The sequence below is a fragment of the Lacerta agilis genome, chromosome 1 (genome assembly GCF_009819535.1).
Source record: "Lacerta agilis isolate rLacAgi1 chromosome 1, rLacAgi1.pri, whole genome shotgun sequence".
Taxonomy (NCBI): domain Eukaryota; kingdom Metazoa; phylum Chordata; class Lepidosauria; order Squamata; family Lacertidae; genus Lacerta; species Lacerta agilis.
In genome coordinates, this window is record NC_046312.1 from 62,304,655 (window position 1) to 62,331,893 (window position 27,239).

Sequence of the window (27,239 nt, forward strand, 5' to 3'; positions counted from 1 at the left end):
CTGATGCATATGACACACATGCTGCGGCCAAACTTCAAAGTTATTGGAAAACACTGCTTCTAAAAATAAAATAAAAACCATGAACTGTCCCCCATAACTTTGGAACCTAGTGTAATGAAGTTAAATATCTTCCCTAGTTTCAAAATAAGGGTTAGTAGTCTCTTTAGAAACTATAGCAAGGACTGAGGAAACCATATATGGGAAAGATATGTAACCTCCTTTAGTGGCATAAAATAGCACAGCTTTTACTGGATCATCTTTTAAAACTTACATATATTGAAAAGCTCATCTCCACGGCTACTTTAAAGAACAACAACCCAACATTTCCAGGATTCTAACAATTTTCTTTGTTGCGTCTGGTTTATTTTTTCTCTCTAGCACTAACTTTATTACTATTTTTTAATGGTTCTAAACAATTACAGTTATTTTGAGTTAAGTAGTATGTATTACTCCAACAGGTTAAAAGCGACAAAACTCTCAAGTGTGGTAGACACCCAAGCAGGACGTTTGACTCCCTCTCCCATTTATTTATTTTTAAAGCAGCAGCCTCTGAAGTTATAACCCACACTATTGGGTAAGTCGCACACAATTCTCTGAATTGTCACCACATACTTGGAAAGTTAGACATATGGGATCTGTGGAAAAGGCTGTGGTCATAGATCCTGAAAGTATTAATAGAATGAAAGGTGTTAATTCCAGGGTCAGTGAATAAGTTAAAACTGGCTGGAGGTCACCATGAGGCAGTAGGAGGGGAGGCCGGGAGGGATGATTCCATTCTTTAGAGGAAAGCATGAACCAAAATGGCTTTGGTTTGACCTGTTGAGCCCACTTCTTCATCTTTGCATGTTCCCCACTTTCAGAGCCAGCATGCCTTCATTAGTAACATTCTTGCCTCTGGGGCAGAAGGTCATCAGCTGAAGGCCCACACAAGAGTCTAAGCACAAGGTTCAATGCTGACATCGCAACCATGCAGGACTATTAGGGGAAAGGGGGGGCATCCTGTCCTCTTTAGATGAGGCATTAAACTGATATCCCTTCTGGCAAAGTCAAAAAGAATGATTTTAAATGGGAAGCAATAAGCTTTGGTGGTGGAATATGTGCTTTTTAAAAATCAGCTTTGACTGGAAAAAAGAAAAGAGTTGAGAATGAATCTTGCATTCTGAAACAAAACAGATTATTCTCCTCCTCCCCTATTTCTCTTAACCATCACTACCTGTAGGTTCAAGAGAAACATCACAAAGTTTAGGAGCTAATGCAATGGTTAAAGATTACTGTTTTGAAACACCTGAATAGATCACAATGTTTTATATGTAAAAATATAGGCAGAGCTAGCCTGGCAGAGTGAGGCAGCTGTGGGGCAGTGAGTGGATAGACCTTTATGTGCTATATAGTCTGCCCTGCCCTGCCTAAGCTAGCCTTCTACCCTCAGAAGCAGTAACGGATGCTGCCCCCTGACCAGTGCCATAGTAAGATTAAACTGCCAATTGGGTCAGTTTTTGTACATGGAATGAGAGGGTGGAGGAGTTTCCATCTTGTACAGCACAGGCAGCAAAACATTTGGGGCTGGGCCTGCCTTGGCTCTAATGTTTTTGTTAGAATCTTCATTCCACCTTAAGAGAGAACAAGGTTTAAAGTTATAGACTGAGCTGTACAAGATGTTTAGCTTTTCTAATTGTGGATTATGTTAAAAATGGACACCACCAACTCATTTTCAACTTCCCTGAAGCTTTGCTGATTGATGGTATGACATTTCTATGCTTAAACCTGAACCTTTTACTTTTCAAGACAGGGTACAACCGTGAGAATTTTTAATTGAAAAGTGTTTGGTTTTATTAATTGTTTCTGTAATTTCCCCTCAATAAAACTGGGGTAACCAACATGGTGCCCTCCAGATGTTGCTGGACTGCAACTCCCATCAACAATAACATCTAATGAAAAATTAAGTATGCGTGCAAATGAGATTCACAGAGTAATTACATCATTAAGCCTCCTGGACCCTGCTTTGCAGCAGTTTGGCGGAGAAGTCCCTCTAAGAATGAGTGCAGAGGAGGGCAACCAAGCCTTATGAGGAACGGTTGAGGGAGCTGGGTAGCCTGGAAAAAAGGAGTGGGGGAGGAGATATGATAGCCACCTTCACAAGGAAGATGGAGCAAGCATGTTTTCCCATACTCTGGAGCAGAGGTCTCCAAACTATGGTCCGTGGGCCGGATACGGCCCGAGGGACTCCATTATCTGGCCCCACGGCGACCCTCGCTGCCCGCTCTTACCGGCGTGGCGTGGCTGCCCACTTCCGGGTCAGAAGAGGCCCGTGTGCATGCGCACAAGCTATTTCCGGTGCTCCTCCGACTCGGAAGTACACCGGAAATAGCGTGTGCATATTGGCGCACACACCCCCGCCCTCCAGCCCACTGCATGATCGGCACTGGAGGCACCGGCCCAAGGCCTGGTAAGTTTGCTGACCCCTGCTCTGGAGGGTGCCACATGCCACTTCTGCAACACTGTAGTCACTTCGGGTAGTTTGTAGCAGATTTAAATATTTATAGCTTTCTTTTTTGTGAACACCTCTCCCTATTCCAAAATCAGGAATATGGATTTTCATATAAACCACCCTTAAAAAGTAAACAATATTGTGTTTTCTAGCCAAGTTTTAGAACTGTACGTTTCAAGACCACAAATCTGCTTTGCATGCAGATTTAATCCCTGGCATCTCCAGGTAGGGCTTGGAGAGTTATTGACCACTACTGTGGGCAATACTGAGATAGATGGACCAGCAGTCTGACTCAGTATAAGGCAACTTCCTGTGATCTGCAATTTAAAATCCTACTTATATGCCTATCCAATAACAGTTTATACTCACCAAAGCAATCCGCTTCCCCTCACACCCCAAACTGAGAAGAGTTTCTGTCATACCAAACCACAACAAACAGGGAACAACTAAGGTGTTATCCATTCATTTCTGGTTTAAGTGGGGACAAGAACTGTATTGGATCATATTCTAATCCATCTCACAGCAAATGTGATTTCAACTCCTTGAAGATGCACAGTTAACTCCATATGCCTCCCTAACTCTTTGTCACCTTTGTACAACTGCCTGGTTAATCACCCCCATCAAGTGGTTAGCTTATAAAATTACTCTCCCTGACCCAATATTTGCAACATTAAATCAACTGAGAGTAGTTTATGTTTAAAATGTATGCATATGTAATGGATGGCCTAACACTGGAAGGAAATTTAAATTGCTTATCTATTAAGTGAAGTTATTCCTGATTAGCCCATTCCAATTATAGTAATATGCATGCAACTCTCAGCAGTAAGGAAACCTTACAGAACTGAATGGGTAAAGGGGGGTCCTATCCAGTGATTGCCCCTGGAAGGGGCAGAGCTCCTTCTCAGTTCTGCTCTTCATTTCAACATTCCCTCACAAATATGGGGAAAGGAGGATTGTAAAAGTATACCCAATGGAATAGTTATAGGTAAGCAACTCCTATTTCTTCTGAAGCGGCCCTGGGAAATCACACTAACAGTGTGCAAGCATTGGTCTGTAATCTGAGGAGTACGGAAAACTCATTCTAAGAGAAAAAGCAGAATCACATATCCCTACAGTGCATTTTCCTGGCAGTAAACTCCCTCTAGAAGCGTATGAAGAAAGTGTGTAGAGAAGACTACATGGCATCTCTGGACATGTCTGAGGAAACAGTTCTGAAGGCAGATGAAGAAACAGCTGCAACTCAGAAAGTGTGCCATCAGGAGACCCAAGGGCAGATTGCCTAGGAAGGTGTAGCAGAAAGATACACAACAGCTGTAGCTCTGAGAGCATGTGCCATCCACGAACCCACGGGCATGTTGCTGATAAGAGTACACCAGAAACATGTATGACACAGTTCAAGAGAGTATCTGTGAGAAAGCCTCAGCTTCCATTGGAAGAAAGGCAGAGTACCAATTGGAAACCTTGCAAAAAGTGCTGCATGGCTTTAAGTAGTACAAGAGGCTCGACGAGAAAGGAAAAATTAGAGATAAACTAATGGGATGCTGTTTCAGAAGCACAAACGCTGACAAATCAGAAAGCCTTCAGATGAGACCTAGAGGTGGTCTAGGAGGCAAGTTATGTGAAAATGATGGAGAAACTTTGCTTTTCCTACATAAATTAAGGGCTGTGGGGAATACTGGATATTTGTCAAATACTTGGATCTCAGAAATAAAAGAGAAAACAACCTCTCTGAAACTCAAGGTGGCGGGTTTTAATTACAGGAAAAAACATGTATGCTAATTTCTTGGGGAGAGGGATGACCTTCTACCTTCACAATGGAATATACCGAATGGACAGTTTGATCAGGTTACATGAGGTTCTCTACGCTTCTTTCCAACGTAAAGCATAAGTGAGCATTTCAGGTCTGTGGTGAGTGTTGTTTTTTTTTTTAATGGGAACTCCATTGTATAGGAATCCCATCTTGCACCTGGTTCTGTCCTGTCTCCCCCCCACCATGCTGCTCTTTTGCATCAAGTTCTGGAGCTGGAGGTGGGGCTACAGAACCAGATACAAAACAATGGATCAGAGGGCAGACCCAATTATCAACTGCATCCCATGACTCATACCCATGGTAATCTGCATATCCAAGTAAAAATCTACACCTTGGTTTGCTACAGATAGCGATTCTAACATGATTTCTAAAAGTAGCCCTCACACTTGTGCAAAAATATGCTCAACGATAATCAATCAATACTCATATTTTACAGGTGAGGAACACTAAGCGTGAAGGGGAAGTAAGTGACTGGCTTTAGGCTACTCGTGGCAGATAATGCCTTTTACTTGCAATTTTACTTGCTGCATTGGGCAGAGGAGACCTTTCTGATTTACTGAAAACCAGAGAGCAACTAGCAAATCCCAATATATCTTATTCCCACCCCCTAGTATAAAGGACAGTTGCCAGGCCACATGCAAACAGACACACATAAATCACATATAAAAAAAATACATGGGCATCCAGCCCAAAGGAGTAAACACAATGCCACCTTAAGTTCCATAGGAGCCACAAGTCATTATCTTGCAAAATTTTCATGCATACATATTTGTTTTATAGAATATACATATATTCTGTTCTCAAATACGCTTAGTTTTATTTGTGTCATATATTTATCATACCTAAGGGACCGCCTCTCCTGGTATGTCCTGGGTAGGACCTTAAGGTCCTCAAATACTAATTTGTTGGAGGTCCCGAGCCACAAGGATGCTAGGTTGGCTTCAACTAGGGCCAGGGCCTTCTCAGTCCTGGCCCCGACTTGGTGGAACAGTCTGGCACAAGAGACCAGGGCCCTGCGGGATTTGGCATCTTTCCGCAGGGCCTGCAAGACGGAGCTGTTCCGCCTAGCCTTTGGGTTGGTTTCAGTTTAACCCTGATGTTTCATTCTTTTGGTGTGATTGGTGGGCTACTTAAAAATGAGGCTGCCGTTTAGATTTAATTTTAAATTGTATTTTAATCTGTATTTTAATGAACTGTTTTATGTTTTTGTTGTGATTTTATTGGTGTTAGCCGCCCTGAGCCCGGTTTGGCGAGGAAGGGCGGGGTATAAATAAAATTTATTATTATTATTATTATTATTATTATTATTATTATTATTATTATTATTATTATTATTTTGTCTCTTCCTTGTGGGGCAGAGGGCACCCCACACAAACCTGTACTGCTCTTGCTTTGCTGACAAATCCCCACGTCTTTACATCTCATTCACAAGCTTTCAGGAGATACTTTTCTCTTTAAACACATTTCTCAAAGCCTTCCTCAATGTTTAAAGATACTGTGAAAACATCTGAGTAGGTCACTTGCACAGCACTATTATAATCGCAGCGGCAAGAATGGGATTTCCCATCCGCATTGTAATGAAATGGGGGCAGACCTGCTGGAGAGATGACAGCCACTCTCCAGGATGCAATCCTGTTTGTGGGGGCTTAAGTCAGATAAGATGTGCACTGCAGAACGAGACAGAGGAAGGACATGAAATGAAAAACATCCACATTTACAAAGAGGCGCAAACACTATGAAATGACAGGGGAGTCTTGTGGAGTCAGATAACTGCTTTTTTCAGGACTCTTTCCTTTGGGGTAGGATTTTATGGTTAGATGAATGTATCCACCTGGCAGTGCAGCCTCCACACAAACAAAAAGCATGTAGTATGGTCCTGGGATTATCAACTGTAAGGCTAGAAAGAAAAGAGAAAGCCTTCATGGCACAACCTTGCATAAACTCATAAATGCACAGTAATGGCTGACCATGTGGCTTTATCCCATCACAAGGGGGAAGGGCAGCTGACTACATAGAGCCTTTTTCTTTTTTTTACCACCAGAGGCAACTGGTTAAATACAAGCCTGGTAGATATTGAATGTGATGATTAATTTCTTACATAGGCTCACGGCAGACGTACTGGCTTAGTTCAGATGCTGCTGCCAAACCATGGTGCAATTGCCAGAAACATGCAGTGCACCTTCTTCTGATCATCTCTCCCCCTCTGCTTCAGCAACAATTCTCCCTTCTACTGCCTGACACACAGTCACCATAGTTTGCTACGCCACCCGAGTAAGGCAAATTATGGTTACCACTAGCCACAGTTCACGTCTGTACCAGAATCAGATATTTATGATTAGCCCTTAACTCACTGCAGTTATGCTGCATAGTTAGTACTGAAAAAGGAAAGGATTATACCAATAAAGAATGGATGGATGGATGGATGGATGGATGGATGGATGGAAAAGGAAAAGAGGGGCAATTTGAATGGGGGAGAGGAAAGGGGAACACACAACCTCAAGGGAAAGGAGGAGAGGTGCAAAGGCATACAGTCCTGAGGAACTCCCAATTTTTAACCATGGTTAAGAGATTGGGGGGGGGGTTGCACTACAGCAAAACATTCTACCAGTGCAAGCATTTTTCCTTGCACCACAAAACACTCTCCCCATCTCCTCCCCTGTACCCCCTAAATCTGTTCCTGGGTTTCCCCCCAACCCGCTTGAGCAGATTTAGGGAGGGCAAAGGGTGCACACATAGAGGTGGGGAGGGGGAATCCCATTGCACTAGTGCACCTCCTCTCCTACCATGGTCCTAATCCAGAACTCGGGAGTCATGCCACCTATTTGCATTGCAGAAAAACAACCATGTTCAGGACATCAGTGGAAGCTTTCCTCCCCAAATACAAATAACACACTTGTGCATGTCTAATTCAGACTGGGATTCAAGTTACTCATTTTAAAAAGCCTATCACACAATTACTTTGTAAATTGTGTCCCAGCTAGTTTGGCCCTCAGTCGTTGATATAAGAGGGGTTATAAAACTTTCATAAAATTGCCATCTTTGAAAATGGATCATAATTTATTGTTCACATTGGTTGCTTGTTCTACTTATTTAAATTATAAATAAGATTTAGGGTCCGCATTTCCAATAATCTTCTTAAACTGTCATGAAATGCACTGCCCCAAATGCCCACGTTTATTTTCAGACCCAAAATAATCAGTTGTATATCATTTCTTTCATAGTAGCTCCAGATTTATTTTACTCAGTTCAGAAAGAAAAATCATTTGTTTTACTTGAGAATGAATTATCATCAAGGAAGAGCAATTAAGACTGTTTCCAACTCTAAAAATTGGTGTTTCACTGAGCATATGTGTGCACAAGGAACACTGCGTGGAAAGTGGGGCATTTCTTTTTCTTTGCTGTGAGAGAATCTGCTTTTCAAAGTCAGGAGAGTTTTAAAAGCATTTTTCACACGTGAAGGTAGAGGAATGGAGGCAAAGAAAATGGTGCGGGGAAAGGAAAACAAGAAGCCCACTGTGAACATTTAATTTCCCTTCACGTATCTCTGGCTCATAAGCATTAAGTTTAAATAAGAATAAAAAAGGCAATCCTGGTCTAAGCCATGAAAGGAAAACAGGCATACATGCAGTAATAATAATTACTACAATTGTTTACATGGGGCTACTGTGACAGCAGTAGTAGTAATATTGTAGTAGTACTGTAGTAGTTTTTAAATGATTAAAATGTTGATGTGAAAATTAATCATTTAAAATTGAGACGGTCTAAAGCCAAAATTATTATGTAGACAAGTCATGAGACAAAACCTTTTTAGAGTTAATGCAGAGCTTGGAAGTATGACCAAATGGATTGCAAAACTGTAACCGTGGCAGGATCCTAACTTCCCTCAAAATATCCAAAAATGCTTAATACATCAATATGATTTGTACTTTATAATTAAATAAATGCCAAGTAAATCATTAAAAGAAATGTCAAGACCATCATTGGCAGCTGTTTTCCCTGCTAAAACGGGAGGGAAGTAGAGGAGCAGGGCAGCGAGCAAACCCCACAGCGGTCTGCAAAGTCACTAGTGGGAAAACAACAAAGGCCTTTCCATGCAACTAACACAGATGTGCCCATAGCCAAACTGTCAGAAGCAGTTAAGATGACAGCTACTCACAGTTCATTATTTCCTTCTCACAGGTCACTGGGTGACAAGCTGGGTCACCATGCTTTGTTGGCTGCTACGGTTCTCCCCCCACCCCCCCCCAAACAACTTCTATTCAATTTAAATAAAGGTAAGTTGCTCAATTTAATATAAGAATGCAAACAACCACAACCTCACACCGGCAGGTGAAAAACACGAAACACAGCATCTATACTACGTCTGTACCACGTTTGTATTGCTGTGTCTAAAAAGAACAGGGAAAAATGAATTTAAATTATCTAGCTCAAACAGAGAGCTGAGTAATTTTGTCAAGATTCAACTAAAGCATGTAATGAAAGCTAATTTGTCCCCAATTCAAAGCTTTAACCTTTAGAACATTTATATGGCAGATAAATCATGAGGAAAAGCTTGAGCTTTCAGTGAAAAGATTCGCTCCATCATAATTTTTCCACAAAGTACAATGTGGGGGTTAGGTACACTGAAAAATTCTTTCATGAAAACACAAAACCCCAGGTGTTATGTTTTGAGAAATAAAACAAAAAATTATATGAGAAAAAACAAATTCTTAAATTCTTCACTGCAAAAAAGGATAGGAAATAAAAGTGATTTTAGTTATATCTATATAAACTAAATATTTCACCTGTGATTTATAGGAATTTTCTTTCTATTGGAAAAGGGTAGATTGCCAATATTATATAGATCAAGACAAAACCCTGTTAACATTTTTTGCCATTGATGGCAATGAAAGATAAAGTATAGCTTTTTAAATTAAATCTTCTGGACTTCCGCCCGATAAATACTGGATATGGAACTACTGATTTAGGCCAAAGGGCCCAATTGTAAGGAAGCAAGTGGTCCCATAAAAGTCATAGGGACTATTCATATACCTAAAATTATATAGGCAATGCATTTTGCTGTGCTTTTAATGTGGATTTCTGCATGCAGGTACAAGCAGGATAAATGTACACTTGGCAGATATAAATATGTATAGGTGCAGTAGTAGATGAAGGCATGGGTGCAGAGTTATCTGAGTGAAGTTTGATTCGTGCAATGGGGCTTCCACCCAGTGGCGGAGCTTCATGCTCCGGCACCGGGGGGCGGAGAGCAGGCAGGGGCGGGGCTGCCACGCGTCTCGGGGTGTGACATGCGCCCTGGGGGCGTGGCGTGCTGCCTGCAGGGGCAGGCCCTCAGCGTGGGTGGGGAGGCAGCTGCGATGGCACCCCGAGATTGTGCTGCCGGGTGCGGTGCACTCCCCACCGCACTCCTCTTCCTCTGCCAGTGCTTCCACCCCTCCTTATTGTATCCCATTGCACCCTGGAAAGCTGCTCCTGAGACTTGGAGGAATTTTTTGAATAGTGTGGAATGTGGCATTGGGCAGGGGGCCATGTGTATGGCAGCTTTGCTCTCTTAAGATGCCTCTACTCAATTTATATTGATCCTTCCCTCTCCCTACGGAATCCTATGAAATATCCCATGACATTCCGGACTGGTGTGTGTGGCTCCCAAGAGTGTATTTTCTGGTGCACAGTGACAGCAGTGGGAAGGACGGAGTGAGAAAGCCCCACTGCTCTACTTGCACCACCCTGGATACAAGCCATAGGTTTACACTGACAAGGATGTCTCACTTGCCTCATGCAAGATCTTTGCTCTACCTTGGAGTCATTCTACGAAGCCACCCGCCATAAAAGTATCCATTTACTCCCGCCAGTTCACTTTCAATACATTATTCCATATGACCAACATTCCACACCTTCTGCCCATTGGATTTTGGGAAGAACTGGCCTGAATGGCAGAAGTGCCTATTAGGAGGGGGGGGAAATCATCTGCCATACTAATTATTTTGTTTTGGAATAGACAAATCAATCGAATGTGAGACTTCAAGTGCCACTTTGTATTGCAAAGTCTTCATAATAACAGCATCAATTTGTATTACATGAAATATCTTTCATTTACACACACCATTCTTCTGTATGTGCATCTATGCACGCCACAAATCTTGGCAAATCATTTAATATTGTGCAGGTGTAATATGAACTGGGAAATCAGGAGTGGTTCCCAGTATAATGACCTGCTTCTTCTCAGCCTCTTCAATCTTTTTTGTAGATTTCCCCTGTGCCCCTTAATCAGTGGTGCCCATTGGGACTGACAGGGCAGAATGCAGCGAGACCAACAGTAGGTGGAACAAGAGCCAATGACAGGCAAAGACAACTAATTCAAGTTTTACCTACATCCTGCTCCTTGCTGAGCAGAGCAACACAAAGATTTGCACAAAATGGCCCTGCAGTTAAAAAAAAAAAAATCATTTCTGAGGTTAACTCTCTTGATACAACATGGAAGGTAGCTTTTTCATAGACTTGTAGAACCACCATGTTTGAAAATAACAACAGTGGCCACTATTGGATCATGCATTTGGAAGTGTATACAGAGACTATCACTCTACCGTTAGCTAAATAATGAATTGTCTCATGCTTGGATTCCTTCTGTGAGATTGCTGTATCATTATGAAGAAAGGGGAATGACTTCCTTCCTTTCCTTGGTACAACTAACAAGGGTCAAATGTTCTTGAGAACCAATAATCTAGCTCTAGTGACGTCTATATTTTCAGGTAAGGAACTCTCAGGGAATTTGTGGGCCTGGAAAAAAAAGTGCCAACCAGAATCAGCTAATTCTCTGACCAGGGACATTTGGGAAGATGTTATTGGTTGTTATATTTCTCCCAGAACCCTGTAAGCCTGGTGTTAGTTTCTCAACCACTGTCTCACCTAGGTTCTGAGCTGCTTAGGGCCCCTTCTTCTTTCCTCACATGTGTCTATCATATGCATAAGATGTTTTGTAATCTCAACACAGCCAGAACTGTATGCCATACTTCACAGGTTTGAACGGCATGTTGCTGCCTCATTGGACACCTTCCTGTGAATGGCATTAATTGTTCATCAACTGTAGGATTCACGCAGCATGAAACATTGCAGGAGAGTGTTAGTAAACATATCCCACAGGTCACACAAAGGGACAAGCTTGTCTCTCACACAGGTAGTTTAGTGTTGAAGCTGATAATCAAATCTACGGATTTCATTGATTCTTGTGAAGGAAGCCAGTGACACATTGCCCTGGAAGTGTTGAGGGCAACCCTAAACAGCACATTTTGTGAAGATCTTTATGTGAACAGAGAATAGTGGTCAACTAAACGCCTTTAACTGAGAGTTATCATTAAGTCTGGCCACCTGCTGGTTTGAGGGTGCTGGTTGCTTGCAAATATCTGCAAATGCAATTGGGTTCTCAGTGACACCCACCCCACAATAAGTATTAGTAAATTTTGTGCAGAATGCTGAATAATTGGTTTCCCTGGATCATAAGGAATGTTGTAAATGGGGGAAATGTTTAAAGATTTAGGTTTGAAAGATTTTTAGAAACCTGTGAGTACTATTTCCAAGGATATAATGAAAGTCAGTGATTTTTATATTATGAAAATATAGAAAACATTGCTCTTTCATCCTCTATGCTCTTGTGGACAGAACAGATTTTGGTTATAAGTCCCCTCCACAATGTTTTCAAAGAATCTTGTCACTCCCAGGCCCTCATTCAGGAATTTGATCTTTTTACCATACACTTTTTTGCAGTCTGTCAGTTCTGAAATGTCACCACAGAAGGTGCATGGTGTTAGTCATAAAAGAGGTACTCTATGCCTATGTCATCACTATTAAGAATCCCTGGGGTTGTTTCATCAACTCAATGCAGAAAGTTGCACCATGCTGCATCATCTGACCAGAACGTTGCGACATAATGGAATGCCCACTCAGAATACCATTCCACATTTCATGTTAAAATCCTAAGGTGAACCCATAAGCAGCCGGGAAAGATGGGGAAATTGGCGAATCATTGTGCCTTTATGATCAATCTCTATTTGAACATAGAACACAGTTTCAAAGCCCACATCCACTCTCAAGAGAGGGAATAAATATATAAAATATATTTCAATATTATACAAAACATCTCATATTCATACAAACTGCCTTGTGAGTACTAGAGCCTAAGTGCATCCAGTGAGTTTATTGCCATGTAACACCCAATGCAGAAAAAGTAAAGTGGAGGGGTATATGTAATATTGCTTATTAGTTTTGAATTTTAACATTGTTATTTTACCTTTGTATCATATTATAGGTAAAAATGTATCAAATGCATAAATGATGTACTCATATAAAATTAACTTCAGTAGAACAACGCATGTAACAAAATCATATACTTTACTCTTCTATGCATAATAAGTTGACAATAATTACCTCAGTGATCCTCTTCCATAGTGTACACATCAATCTTTTTCTTTAAAAAAAAAACCTGCATAAATGTCACCCCTTTCCATTAGTTTTGGTCAAAACTCCATGTCTGCTTGCAAGCCAGAGGGCTTCTGAGATATTTCAATAATATCCAGGAAATCAATCTTACATGAAACTGAAGGAAAACATCTAATGTCATTGAACAATAAATATCAGTTCTGTCAGTGGCTTACCTTTGAGCTGAGGCCTTAGGATGTTTCTCTTCTAGTTTCCTCACCAGTGCCACTGTCAGCTGCCTATTCCCCCCTGAGGGACCTTCAGGCCTTAAGTGGGCGTCCAAAGGTCCTGAAAGTTGCTTCTCATTGCAGACATCATTTTGCAGGACCTATTAAATTATGAACAAACATACAATTAATACATATTGTGCTCCATACAAATATTTACTTTGGATAAGCATATTTTGGCAGGTACATTTTAACAAGTAATATTATCCCATGGGGAAAGGAGCTATTTTTTATTTTATTTTTAAAAGTGTTTGTGTGTGATTGTATGTTGTGCTTCTATTTCTCGAACAAGTGTATGTAATTAATATTCAAGTTAAACTCTGTCTCTCTCTCTCTCTTTACATATACACATACAGAAATGGTTTAACTTGAATATTGATATTAAACTGTGAAGGGTAACAGCATTTCCTTTCAAAATGTTTTTCCTTTAAAAAAAAATGCTGCTCTGACCTGCCTCTGGCTTGATACAGTGACCTCTTCTGCTGCATTGCTATCTGTCTCTCGATGAACTGGAGACTGGGCCCCATGGTGTGTGCAGTATTCCGTCTGGGTCACCTCCTCTCTTACATTTAGCTCCTCTAGGTAGGTCAGGACAAACTCAGGGTAAGCCTGTGGGAAAGGACAAAGGCAGAGTAGTAACACACACCAGGATGCAATCAGTAGAAAGACAACCATCTACAGTTTAGCACTGGGAATTATGGGAGAGAAAGTTGCTGATACCAGGCAATGACATGAAAAGATATGTTGCATCTACACAATTTTGTTTACAACTTCCATCCATTTGACTAATGCAAAACTTCAATTCTATACAGAATGTACAGAAAAATTATGCAGACTATAACATGTAAGTATTAAAAGATCACTAAGACCCTTCTAGATGTTTGCCGCAGTTGTTGTTGCTGCTTTAGTTGATATTACACATGGGCGTAACATGGCCCATATCTTCCTCCAACCAAACTTTCCTTTCTGATCAATACATGATTCCATCACTGTAGCTTCTGCTCAGTCCATGCATATACATGCTTAGTGCAGAACTCTACTATTCACTTTCCTTTCCCACTTCCAATCATTGTTTCTAGTTTTTTCTTTGTCTCCCCACACATTTCCACTTTCCATTTCCCATGCTTAAAGCCCTCCTTAAATATGACATGAGATTTCTTTGGATGAGCATCATGGCGCGCCATTCATTGTTCAGGGTCAACTCAGTTCACAACTGGCATTTTCATGAAGGCCTTTTATAAAACTTCTCAAAATATATGCCAATGGATGGCTACTGGATATGGTGGATCCCCCCTATGCCTGCAGAATATGAGTCATGTCTCTGTGATGATATGAATGGTACTGCGTGCCTAGCTTAGTGCAGTTGCTCTGCTGACAAGGATCTACTGGCATAAGGTAGAAAACAAGCATTGTTCTCATTGAGGCACTGGAAAATGTGATTGGCTCTTCACTGCAACTTTGCTTTCCCTTGAAGCAGCACTAAAGCTTTCTCCATTTTTAAAAGTGAGAAAGATGTTGAAATTCTCCTGTTTCACCTTATTAGTAAGCAACACTGCCCGCACTGAAAGTCACTAGAAATATTCAAGTTTTCCCTGACCCCCAAAATGAGGCGAGCCTTTGCTTACACACTTTTTGCCCTCAAAACCCATTCCACCGCCAATAAATCATTTGGTCCAGTTTGGGTGCAAATGACCCATATGTTCCTTTTTTGTTGCCAGAATATTTTTTGCCATACCCCGGCACCACCTGGGTTAAGGATTAGCAGCCCAACATGACATATATTAATATCAGAGGTTATATGAAAATAGGGGCTCTCTAAAATACAGTAGCCTAGGCTGCATTGCAGAGTTCTTATGCTTACAGAGTGCATATTACATCTATAATTTCCTTTCAAACTTTGTTATTATGCCTTTAATCAGAATAGATGAGATCCTGAAGTTATTTTTCTATGAAATAGTGCTTTATCTAATGAGCAATAGAATATTTGGTACACTGTAAAGGAAATAAATGAAGACTTTCCGAATTTCAAAACTAGGGCATTCTGAATATATACTGTTACGCTAGGATCACCTGTTGTTTAAAGACAACTTTCTGGTCTCTGTACCAGACGCAGGGCTGCAGTCTATTGGATTAAGGGGCTGAGCCTGGTGTGAAAGGGATGGCACTGTTGTGCTTCGCACTGAAGTGTTGGAAAAGTACAGGTGCAAAAGGCAAGTTGCTCATCTTAGGTATGCAACTACTGCATGCACCGCCAAATAACACTATCTACACAAAGCAGGCCGCCACAGATAAACCTAACCACAGTAATGACTTCACCTGTGACACAAGTGCAAAACAAGAACTAAAAGTGCATTCTGAGCAAAGTCTCAAGCAAGTGAGACCAGCTACAGACTACACATCAAGTCAATTGTATTACACGCATACATTAAGGTAGGCATATTAAGTAATTAGGCATTTTGAAAACATTCTAGAAAGCATTTCACCACTATACAGATGAGAAACCCCAAGGCTGAGACTAGTTCCAAAGACAATCAATGAATTCATGGCACAATACAAATCACTCAAGAAAATGTACCAATTTGTCCACAAACTACTGTAGATGTCAAGTTATATACAGCTGTAGCCAATGTCCCAAGAGCCGGTCTGGTCAGGCTTTCTTGCATCACCTTTCCTGCTGTGTTCCCAAGCTCCACACCCACCCACAACATCTTATGTGGGCTGCAGTGACATGGAGAATTGCTGAGAGCAGGGTAGAAACAGATTAAGCAAGTGGGAGTATTTCAGCTAGGAATACTGATTTCTGGCCAAGATCAGTGCTGCACCATTTGCGGTTAGACTAAAGCTGAACTTTGATACACGTATAAATCAAACCACAAATTAACAAACACAATAAAATCAACATGTCAGTGAATAGTACTGATTAGAAAAATGGGAGAAGAAAAATGCAAAGCTCACAGCAGTCAGGAGTTTAAGGAAAATATTATCATAAAATGCTTTTATGGTATTCTTAGAGAGAAATCAAGCAATGCAGCAATGCAAAAGGGAGAAAATATTTATATTGTTCATGTAGGAGGCCATATTTAATCGTTCATGCGTGTATGCCTTAATGGTCTCCATGTAGGAGTCTAAAGATTGGGAATAAATAGTGTTGTTGTTGTTTTTTTAAAAAAATGCTTATATATCTCACACACCTTAGGATGGATGCAACCATCATTTCCAAACTCCCAGTGTTGATATATATTGTTTTTGTCTCTGTAAGAGAAATATTTCTTAAGTTAACCATCATCGAAATCATACAGCATGTTCTATTTAAAGCACAACTTACATCAGAATTCTACGCATGATTTTCCTGGAAATAAATCCCACTACACTCAGTGGGGCTTACTCCCAGGAAAGTGTGCACAGATTGCAAATTTATAGCATATTTACTCAAACGTTAATTCCACTGAGTTCAATTATCCTTATTTCCAGGCAAGTTGGTACAGGATTGCAACTTTAGATAGCATAACTACATTTAATAAATAATTCTACTCTGGAAAACTTATTCCTTAGTTTTAGAAAAGGAATGAATCAGCCTGGGATTTCTAAATAGGAACAGTACTTGTTTAACCACTTCCAAACCTGACCTCCTCATAAAGGAGATGCTTTTAAAATTTGTAACTCACCAGACAGCCAAATATCTTTGGACATCAGATAAAAGGTAAAGGGACCCCTGACCATTAGGTTCAGTCATGTCTGACTCTGGGGTTCCAGCGCTCATCTCGCGTTACTGGCTGAGGGAGCCGGCGTACAGCTTCCGGTTCATGTGGCCAGCATGTGGCCTGCGAACCAGAGCAGCGCACAGAAACGGCGTTTACCTTACCTATTTATCTACTTGCACTTTGACGTGCTTTTGGACTGCTAAGTGGGCAGGAGCTGGGACTGAGCAATGGGAGCTCACCCCATCGTGGGAATTCAAACCGCCGACCTTCTGATCAGCAAGCCCTAGGCTCTGTGGTTTAACCCACAGCGGCACCCGCGTCCCTTTGGACATCAGATACTTTACCCTAAAACTGTAGACAACCCCAGATCAGAGATCCAGAACTGACTTGGCACATGAGAGCTTCCACACCCTTTTACCCTCATACAAACAATTTCAAAAGGTTAACGTTTTTCTGGTTCGGGGTTCATCTTTGACCCATGCTAGAAACAGCACCACTCCTGTTCCTAAAAGGATTTTGGTAGGGCAAACCTGCCTCCCCCCAAAAATCAAAAGATGCAATTATCACACACACAAAAACAAACCAATGTAAGGTAGAAACTCTTCCTTTAATACAACTAAGCCACAATTCATTCTCTATTGGGTTTCCTTTGGTTTTTTTCTGCAAATGAGAAAGCACTTCTCCACTCAGTGCATAGTTAAGCTAAGGAGTACCACAAGATGTAGTGAATTTTAAATTGTGCTTCTGCTGATTATGTTATGTATTTTATGAGAACTGCTTTCAATGTTAATTAGGAATTATGTTTAATACTGCCTTATTTTGTTGTGAATTGCCCTGTGACTGTTGTTGGTAAAGAATGGTACAGAAATCTCTGAACAAATAAATAAATAATGGCCACCAACTTGGATGGCTTTGAAAGGGTTTTAGACAAATTCATGGAGCATAAGGCTACTAGACTTGATGGCTGTGTTCAATCTCCAGAACTAGAGGCAGTTGTTGGGGAGCACGAGTCCTATTGTCTCATATTCTGCTTGTAGGCTTCTCAGAAGTCACTGTGAGAATAGGATGCTCCAGAATATGGCCCTTTGGTCCTTATTCTTCTTTGTAACAACAACAACAACAACAAAATGAAATGAACTCTGATCTGAGTAAATTCTAACAATCTGAATTTTCATTGGCTCAATAAACTTGAGTCTTGGGTCTGTTCTCCATCCAGATACAAGCTCAGCGCTAGAAAACAAAAGTAGGTCAATCTAACCATGCTTTCTCCACTGGAAAAAAGAGTTCCTTAAAAAGATTCATAAGGAAGATTTCTCTCAAACTGGACAATTGTGAGATGATTTCGAGTCATTTTGATCACATGATATTGCAGTAGCCAAGAGAGTGATACGAAGCCTCCACATGATGCACATCACAAGGTGAGAGCATTTAACATCAACAAAAGGAACTTCTGACTTGGTGAATGTCACATGCTTCACATAACCAAGTTCCACATGGGTGACACTGAGAGGTGACTGAACAAAATCACCCTGAGCTGAGGTGGGGGGTCGTTTGAAACCATCCTAAGGTTAAATGGGTATGGATTTAAGTTTTCAGTGGTTCAACAAACAATCATAAAAAGTATAAATGGGAGGAAGTTCCTGTCGCACAAAAGACCTTCTAGAGTCATGATAAAGGTGAAGGTAAAGGGGCCCCTGACCATTAGGTCCAGCTGCGGATGACTCTGGGGTTGCAGTGCTCATCTCAGTTTACTGGCCAAGGGAGCCGGCCTACAGCTTCCGGGTCATGTGGCCAGCATGACTAAGCCGCATCTGGCAAACCAGAGCAGCACACGGAAACACCGTTTACCTTCCCACCGGAGTGACACCTATTTATCTACTTGCACTTTGATGTGCTTTTGAACTGCTAGGTTGGCAGGAGCAGGGACCGAGCAACAGGAGCTCACCCCGTTGCAGGGATTCGAACCGCTGACCTTTTGATCAGCAAGCCCTAGGCTCTGTGGTTTAACCCACAGTGCCGCCCGAGTCATGGAACTCTCCTGAAAAGTGTGGATATGACATTGGGGGGGGGGACTGCATGTGGTGGGGTAGATTGCCAAAAAAAATCCAGTGTAGTATCTTCTGTAGACAGGGCGGAGCTTGGGGTCCAGGTGGTATGGGCTGTTGTGCCGGCTGTGTCACCTCCTGGACAGATAGCCTGGTCAAAGTTATGTATATTGCAAGACATTATATATGTGACTGCCACTGAGAACAGCTTGAAAACGGCAGTTACTGCAAAAAGCAACAACTGACAGGTTACTTTGGGAATGGTTGCTGGGAACACATCTTGCTAGCACTTAAAGAACACCACTGGATCCAAAGTCTGGTCCATTTCTGAGCACAAGATTAACGTTTTGGTATCTTGTACAATGTATCTGTGTCTGCGTATCTGAAGGAAACATCTCTGACATCAACCTGTCCTTGAAGTGAGGTCATTTTTGAAAGTCTTCCACCAGGTGCCCCCAGAAGATGGCTTTCCCCCTTATTTTTACTTTTATCTTATTTTTACCCTGCAGGAGCAATTTAGCCTAGCTCTGCGATTGAGCTGTAAAATGTCCACCAAGAAATCTATCTGCACACCCACACTGCATATTGAAGATCCATTGTAGGCTATTACATAACATGTGCATTTTTTATCTCTTTTAAAGGACTGAGAAACAAAAGAAACACAAGAACTACCACAGCATAAAGTAAAATATATGTGTCCTTGTTATCTATTTTTTCCCCTCCTGTCTATTGTTGAAAGAACCTTCAAAGGTGGTTTAAAATGTGACATTAAAGTAAAGGCTATGCCTTTACATGAATTTAATAATCCAGAAGGATTTAACGGATGATGATAATTTTGAGATAATACAGTTTCACTCACTGAATGACAATATCTGTAAGCACATACAGTATTCTGGTAACATTCAGTTTATCTAAATGACTACATGCTTTCAGTTTATCTAAATGATTGTATGTAAAAACCAACCCACCCTTGTATCAATACCTTTTCTGCAGACACAGCTTATAGCCTTCAAGAGGTATGCCGTCCTGCATCACAGCTCTGATTGGATGACCAACAGCTAGGCTGCTTTGTACCATAGCTCGACTTAGAATCATTCCAGCCTTTCAATGAATGGGGAAAAAGGTTTTGAATAAGTTAAAAGAACCAGAAAATTCAACAATGTGTTACAAATAGAGAGGTCATTATGCCTGAATAGCTCAGGATATTAACAGTTGGAGAAACTGAAACACTATCCACAACTTAGCAGTCAATGAGCCCTACTCAGAACCAGTGATCTTCTGTACAACAAGGGTGGCATTTTACAGTTCAGTGCAAAATAGAACAGACCCTTGATATCTTCATTTGTCCTTTTCCTCTGCATATTTCACAGTGCAACGATTTAGGGTCCATAACGTGTCACTTGCTATACTTATAACTACAGAGTTTACTTGAAATATGTATGCACAGGGAAAAAAGTTCAGTGAACTGAAAAGATTGCAACAAATCTAGAGCCATTGAGTCAATTTAAAGTTTTACCTCAAGTCTAAAAGAATGTTGGTTAAACATCCTTAAAGCCTTTTGTTTATATACAGTAGATTTATATACAGAGAAATATATATATATATACAGCAGTTCTGAATCAAGTAAAACAGCTGTTGTAAGTGCAATCTTTCATTAGTTGTTACATTTTAAAGGCTGAAATCCTAACACTTGCTTGGTAAGCAAGTCCCATTGAAAACAAGAGGACTTACTTCTGAGTAAAAACAGCTAAGACTGGGTTGCATTACAGATTTTAATATTAGCTATCAAATTCAGGGCAATTGTATGCCATTTTATACGCAACTTATCTATGGTTACTGCTTGCAGAGGACTCTAGCCAGAGAGAGCACAGCAGAGGCAACACTACCACTCACAGTGACCTTCCAAATGGGACATTTGGGGGATGGATCCTAGGCTGGTCCAGCTCCCAGAGAGGGGTGGAGACTGTCTTCCTTCTGTCCTAGCAAGGCTTCAGATGCAGTACTGGCTCTGCTGCTCTCTTCTGCCTTGCAGCTCCCAACTTTGTATAATAATTGCCTTTGATATTGTTACAGTGATGCTCACTCCCTTTCCAAATATGCAAGCAATGAGTTTTTTGATATCTCAAAAGGGAACAGCGTTGTTATGCTACAATTCTGTTCATCGTGGCAGCTGACTACAACCAATTCAGCCAACATATCATAATTCAGCACAGAGGATATAACCAGGGCCGTCTTAGAGGGATTGGCCACCGTGGCGCGGCAATCCCTCGGTGCCCCTGGCGTGCCGCCTCTCCGCCCGCCTCCCTCCCGTGCTGGCCGCCCCTCGGGAGGGGGGTGGCCGAGCGAGGGATGAGGGGCGTGGGGTTGGAGCGGCGTGGGGCTTTGCGCGCCCTTCCCAGCGCTCCAGCTGGGGCTCCGGAGGGCGGCCGGCTTGCAGCCGGCGCGCAAGTGCCCGCCCACCCGCCCGTGAGGGCGGGGGCGGGTTGGGGAGGGGGTGCCCGGTATGCCGGCAGGCTCACGGGGGCGCCCCTGGGGGGCCTGGTGCCCTGGTGCTCCGTGCCCCCCAGCCCCTATGACGAGACGGCCCTGGATATAACCACAATTTGCTCTTGGCTTTGTTCATCTATGTCCCATCAATGTCAACTCCATTTGTTTTCACAACAAACCAAGGAAGGCCATGGGAGACATGGTGTAACATATGCACGATGATCTTTGTTAGTTGTGTAAGTTTTACTTATTTTTAATATTTAACTCAAAATCCCCAAAAGTAAACTAACAATCTGAACAACAAATCTTTTCGCATATCAAACATCTGAATCCATTAATACAGTGGATACTCTGCCTTTTCACTGTGGTACCTTTGTGATCAGCCACATATTAGACAGAGGCCAGTGTGCTATGTCGAAGGTCAGCTCTCGGCGGCCATTTCTTCTGGGAGCATCTTTCTTCATCTTTTCCACATTAACTGACATGAGAAGAACCATCTGGGAATCAACCTACACCCAGTAATAGAATGAACCATAGAACTTTCACTGATACGTTAACATGGCAATACTGCAAATTAGTAATAGAGAAAATTCTGTGTAACATTTCCTGTTACCATAACCCAAATCAAATATTGTAACAATCATGAAGAAATAGTATGCTGTTATACTGCCATTGAAGCAGTCTTGCCTCCTACATTTTCTTCATTAGGGACAAAAAAGCATATGCCCAAAAATTCACTCAAAGTGCAATCCTATACATGCCTATTTAGAAGTAGTGGGACGTACTCCCAGGTAAGTATTATAGCATTGTGGTCTAAATATGGGTATGGAATGAAACATGCACCACCGAAACTCAAAAAGGAACTAACTCTGAACAGGTGAAAATGTTATTGGAAGGGATGTTAGGATAATAGCAATGAGCCACCTTGCAGGGTTATAATTGGAATAACTGAGACACTGTATGCAGATCATTTAAACACACCAAACCTTTTAAATAATGCTTAAATATTAATGTTTTTCTGGGCTACTGATCATATTGGAATGGCATATTCAGAATGCTATCAAAGACAAAGAGCAAAAGCAGAGTTGGCCAGAAAGATGCTCAATTTGCTCTTACCTGTTAGCCAGCTGCTGCAGTACCGAGAAGAGATACCCCATCGTTTTTGTACAATGGGAACTAATGTTCTGCTAATCCCACACTAAAGGCTGAGGGACTTAAAGCCACACATGTACTTGCCCTCTCCATTCTAAGTTGTGATCAGAGGCAACACAACTGTGTGGAAGATTGTCATAGTTGGAATTAGCGACAGATATCATTAGGATGTGTATAACACCTGCTGTAAGTCCCTGTGTCCTCATAGCAATGCCACTGGCTTTAATCTTATCACATTTGATTTTGTGGTGCAGTGGGGAGGAAACATTGGCCCCTTTGTATTCATTTGAGGTTGGCACCCAGCACTAATACCATGCTGTTCTTCAAGAGATATAATGCGGTATATTACAAAAAAAAACCCACACACCCCACCAGATAAAGAAACAACACCACATCTTTCTAACCCAGCTTCAGGTGATTTTATAGTTTCCACAGTGTGTGGAGCAATGGTGTAACAGATACAAGGAATCACAACAGGATCTTTATTTTATATATATTTTCTTTTTTTCTTTATAACTTTCTTTTTTTATACACATCCCATGTTACTGAACTGGAAAAGCAAGGCAAGCTGTATGTCATAATATGTTTTGCCCCGCAGAACAAAGACAAACCTTTTGATGAATATACTAAACTTTTAAATAGCACAGTATCTGACAATATCTATATATTTTTGAAGCCTTCACCAACAGCATAATAAAAACAATAGGTTTGGACAATGGCTGCCAGCAGCAATAAAAGAAAAGAAAAAAGTGTTTCCCATCACCCACAACCACAGTAATAATGCTTCCTGCACCATGCTATTACCACATTTTTAAAGTAATTAACTAGGACTGAGTGGGAAAGGGGATAACAACTTTTGCAAACATTTTCATCAGAATCAACAATCACTTTCTTGTTGTTGATTATATCAAAAAGAGGTGAAAGTATTCATCTATTCTAAGTGAGAACAATGCTTCATTAATTTGGTTTGCCAAATTAGCATGCACGCGAATGTGAATGAGTACAGTACACAGTATTGCCACATCTGATCCCGCCCTGGCCCATATTACCCAGGAAGAAATCGTGTTAAGGGGGGGAAATGGCACCATACAGAACCAGAAAGGAAGTAACTGGTAGAGATCAAGACTAACACTGCAATCCAAACTCCAGTGGGGCAGCAGCATCCACAGTCCTGCTACTCATACTGGCAGAAAGTGGTGTGTGAGAGAGTGAGTGAGAGAGAGAGAATTACTGCACTAGCCTGGAGCTGTCAATGGGCAAGTGGTGGCTTGGTATCGGGATTCCTGGTTCATCTCAGCCCCCAGAACACCACGTTCAATAGGAATGGGGAGCTCACACTTGCAGAGAGGAAAAGGCATCACTTCATGAGAAAAGGCCTAAAGAAGTTGGCAGAGTAAGGTGTGACCAATCCACCTCTCCTCCAGAAAATAGTACAGAGGGGATTAGGATTGCAGCATTCTCATAATTTTTGATGAATAAATTTCTCCCCAACACCTCCCTCCTCAAAGTGGGCAAAGGACTCATATGGAAACCGGGTCATAACATTTCATTTGAAATACAGTAGAAATTGTGTTGGGGTGGGGTTTACGTCCCAGGGGTACCATGTAAAGGCAAACCGGTGTAAAGTCAGAATGACTCCTGGAGCAATCCTGGCATGAGAAATCTTACCTTCTGGAGTCAGCATGAGATCTTCTAAGGCCAGGCATGGCCAAACTTGGCCCTCCAGCTGTTTTGGGACTACAACTACCATCATCCCTAGCTAACAGGACCAGTGGTCTGGGATGATGGGAATTGTAGTCCCAAAACAGCTGGAGGGCCAAGTTTGGCCATGCCTGTCTAGGGCCACCCAAGATTTTGTGAGATCTTGCAAAGGCCTCCAGAACCCACATGTGACCTACATAGAACCCAGAAAGCAAGGTGGAGAGCTTTTTAAAAGATCACAGCCTCCAATCCCATCCTCCACACCTCACGAATTACTTATCTGCCAAGCTTTCTCTGTATTTTACTCATTTATCCACAAGTATACATAGAAATAAAATATAAATTATAAAAATCGCAGCATATTTTATGCAAAAAAACAAAACCCAAAACAAAACCTGAGAGATTCACATTTAGCATATTTCACTGTAAACACTGCATGTGGACTTATTTTTGGAATAAAACTTTCTGATCTTCTGAATCAGCTTTAGCTATCACATTGCAAAAAGTAGTTTGTCATGCAACAGTTGTTCTGCATTCTAACCCTACCAAAATGGAGTACAGTCTGCACCACAGATTGATCCTATATGATGCTGCCTCAGTGCAATGTTTCATAAGATCACACCATAAGCCCAAAACTAATTATTGTGCTGGACCTCTAGGCCAGCTTTCACTACCCAAGGACTGACAGATGTTTTGGACTACAAATCCTATTAGATCCAACATCACACAACCATGTTGACTGGTGCTGATATGAGATGTAGTTCTAAATATCTGCAGGGCACCAGGTTGACAAAGGTGGCTCTAGTCAATGGTAAATGTTATGCAAGTGCTCACGGATAGATGGACTGTATACAGACAGTGTGCTCTACAGAAGTTACAATAACATTAATGGAATTTGAAGATGGAATATGCATTCATACTATTAAACATTTTTTTCCTCCTTCAATAGAGCAATTTTAAAAAAAATTGTGCTATAATTAAAACTACCCTCTGCTTTTATTAAGAAAGCAATTGCACCGAAACTTAATGAACAACAAGGACACTGCCTCTAATGCTGCTGTTATCAACACAAAATGCCAGCAATATATCCCAGGTCATAGATACATGGCCTAGCTTTCTAAACAGTGATAAAAGAGCAACAGGCTGTAATTGTCTGGGTTATCTCTATCCCCAGATTTACGAATGTGGATTATATGTCACAAATTTTACTCTACTGGAAAGGTTTTGCCTGTCAATAAAAGATTAAATATAACAGTCAGGGGTTGAGCATTACTATCTATACCTGACAGCAATCTTAATGTGTGAGTATCCAGAACATGAGACTTTTGCCTTTTTAGTGTGTAATCCTCTTAGCATCTTGTACACCTCAGTGAGCTTTAACATTAGGACATTTAAAAAAAAAAAAACACTATTGGTATCTGCCCCCGTGCCTTGAGTTTTGCTTTCAAAAATTGCTCTTGAAGGTATCAAATTACTATTCACAGCAAAGGGTTTACACTCTTGAAATATAGCTGTTGCTGTGCCTTCTAAACACATATTAAGACATCAAAGCTTGACTATATTCAAAACTGGTGTTAATGTTTATGCTACTTAAAATATTTGTTTCTTTGGTTTTGCCTCGTCTTTTATTTTTCTCTCTCAACACGAATTAACCTTAGTTATCCCCTCCTACTTATACATATAATCTTATACACTAGAATCGTATACAGACTTTTGCATTAAAATGCTACTTTATCTGGAGTGTGCCTATCCGAAACAGCAAAGGTGTACTCATTTTACTGTGCTACTGAGCCACAATTATGTCAAAAGCAAATCAGAAGCTAGAGACACCATGTTTATCTGCAGTAAACAATGAGCTCATATATCCAAACAGGATAAAAGAGTGGGGTCACATTGGCTATAATTCCAAGAGTAATGGCCTACAACTATACACTTTTATGTTTGGTCTCTGAAAGTAGAGATTAGAACAAAAGAGGGAGGCGCATCACCCTGATCCCTAAAATCACATTTTGCACAAATCTGCATTCTACTAACAAACAGCACTACCTTTGATGCCCTGAGAATTGTGCATATTTGAGGGAGAATCGCACAACTAGTTCACCAAGGTGGCAGGACAAGGGAGACAAAGTCCAGTTCTGGAATTACACATGGAAGCAGTTAGCAAACAGCACCTGCTGGAACAAGTTGTCTCTTCCCTATGACCTGTCCAGGGTCCTGAAAGATCTATCTCAATCACTCTTGCTTTCTGCTTCAGCTTTTTATCCTTTAGTGTGTTGTTTCTCAACCACTGTACTGTGGCACCCTGGGGTGCTTTGAATGATGGTCAGAGGTGCCGCAGGCAGCACTGGCCTCTGTCCCTTTTTCTTTCCCTCTCTCCACTGATGCGCTCTTGTATATCTGCCTCCCAAAGCCTTGCACAGCTGTTTGTTGCAGCAGCCTTGGCTACAAGCTCCGCAGGCTAGTGGTGCCTCTGTGACTGGCCAGGGGTGCTGGTTGCTAGGAGCTGAGGCAGCCTTGGAGTATGCAAGCAAGTGGGTGAGGGAGCCCAGCCCACCAGCCCTTGCTGTTGGGAATGGACAGACAAGTCTCAGGCCTCTGTAATAAAATAATAATAATAATAATAATAATAATAATAATAATAATAATAAATTATTATAAATTATTATTATTATTATTATTAGTACCCCGCCCATCTGGCTGGGTCTCCCCAGCCACTCTGGGTGGCTTCCAACAAATATTAAAATACATTAAAATATCACAGATTAAAAACTTCCCTAAACAGGGCTGCCTTCAGGTATTTTCTGAATGTCAGGTAGTTGTTTATCTCTTGGACCTCTGATGGGAGGGTGTTCCATAGGGTGGGTGCCACTACCAAGAAGGCCCTCTGCCTGGTTCCCTGTAGCTTTGCTTCTCACAGTGAGGGAACCGCCAGAAGGCCCTCAGCGCTGGATCTCAGTGTCCGGGCTGAACAATGGGGGTGGAGATGCTCCTTCAGGTATACAGGACCGAGGCCATTTAGGGCTTTAAAGGTCAGCACCAACACTTTGAATTGTGCTCAGAAACGTACTGGGAGTGTGAGGAGGCATCTCTCTTTGGAGAGTGGGGGCAGCTCAAAGACCATGGGCGGTGACAGCGGCTACCCGGAGGACTCCCAAG

The 27,239-nt window shown here is 41.5% G+C and overlaps 1 protein-coding gene across 1 annotated transcript in view; it reads right to left on the reverse strand.

Annotated features, from left to right (window-relative positions):
* DCDC1 (doublecortin domain containing 1) overlaps window positions 1-27,239 on the reverse strand; it is a 230,038-nt gene that overhangs the window by 103,858 nt on the left and 98,941 nt on the right. Inside the window, 5 exon segments of the mRNA XM_033160812.1 lie at window positions 12,947-13,098; window positions 13,448-13,606; window positions 16,189-16,249; window positions 19,726-19,844; window positions 21,602-21,739. Of these exon segments, the coding sequence (XP_033016703.1) occupies window positions 12,947-13,098; window positions 13,448-13,606; window positions 16,189-16,249; window positions 19,726-19,844; window positions 21,602-21,739 (629 nt within the window).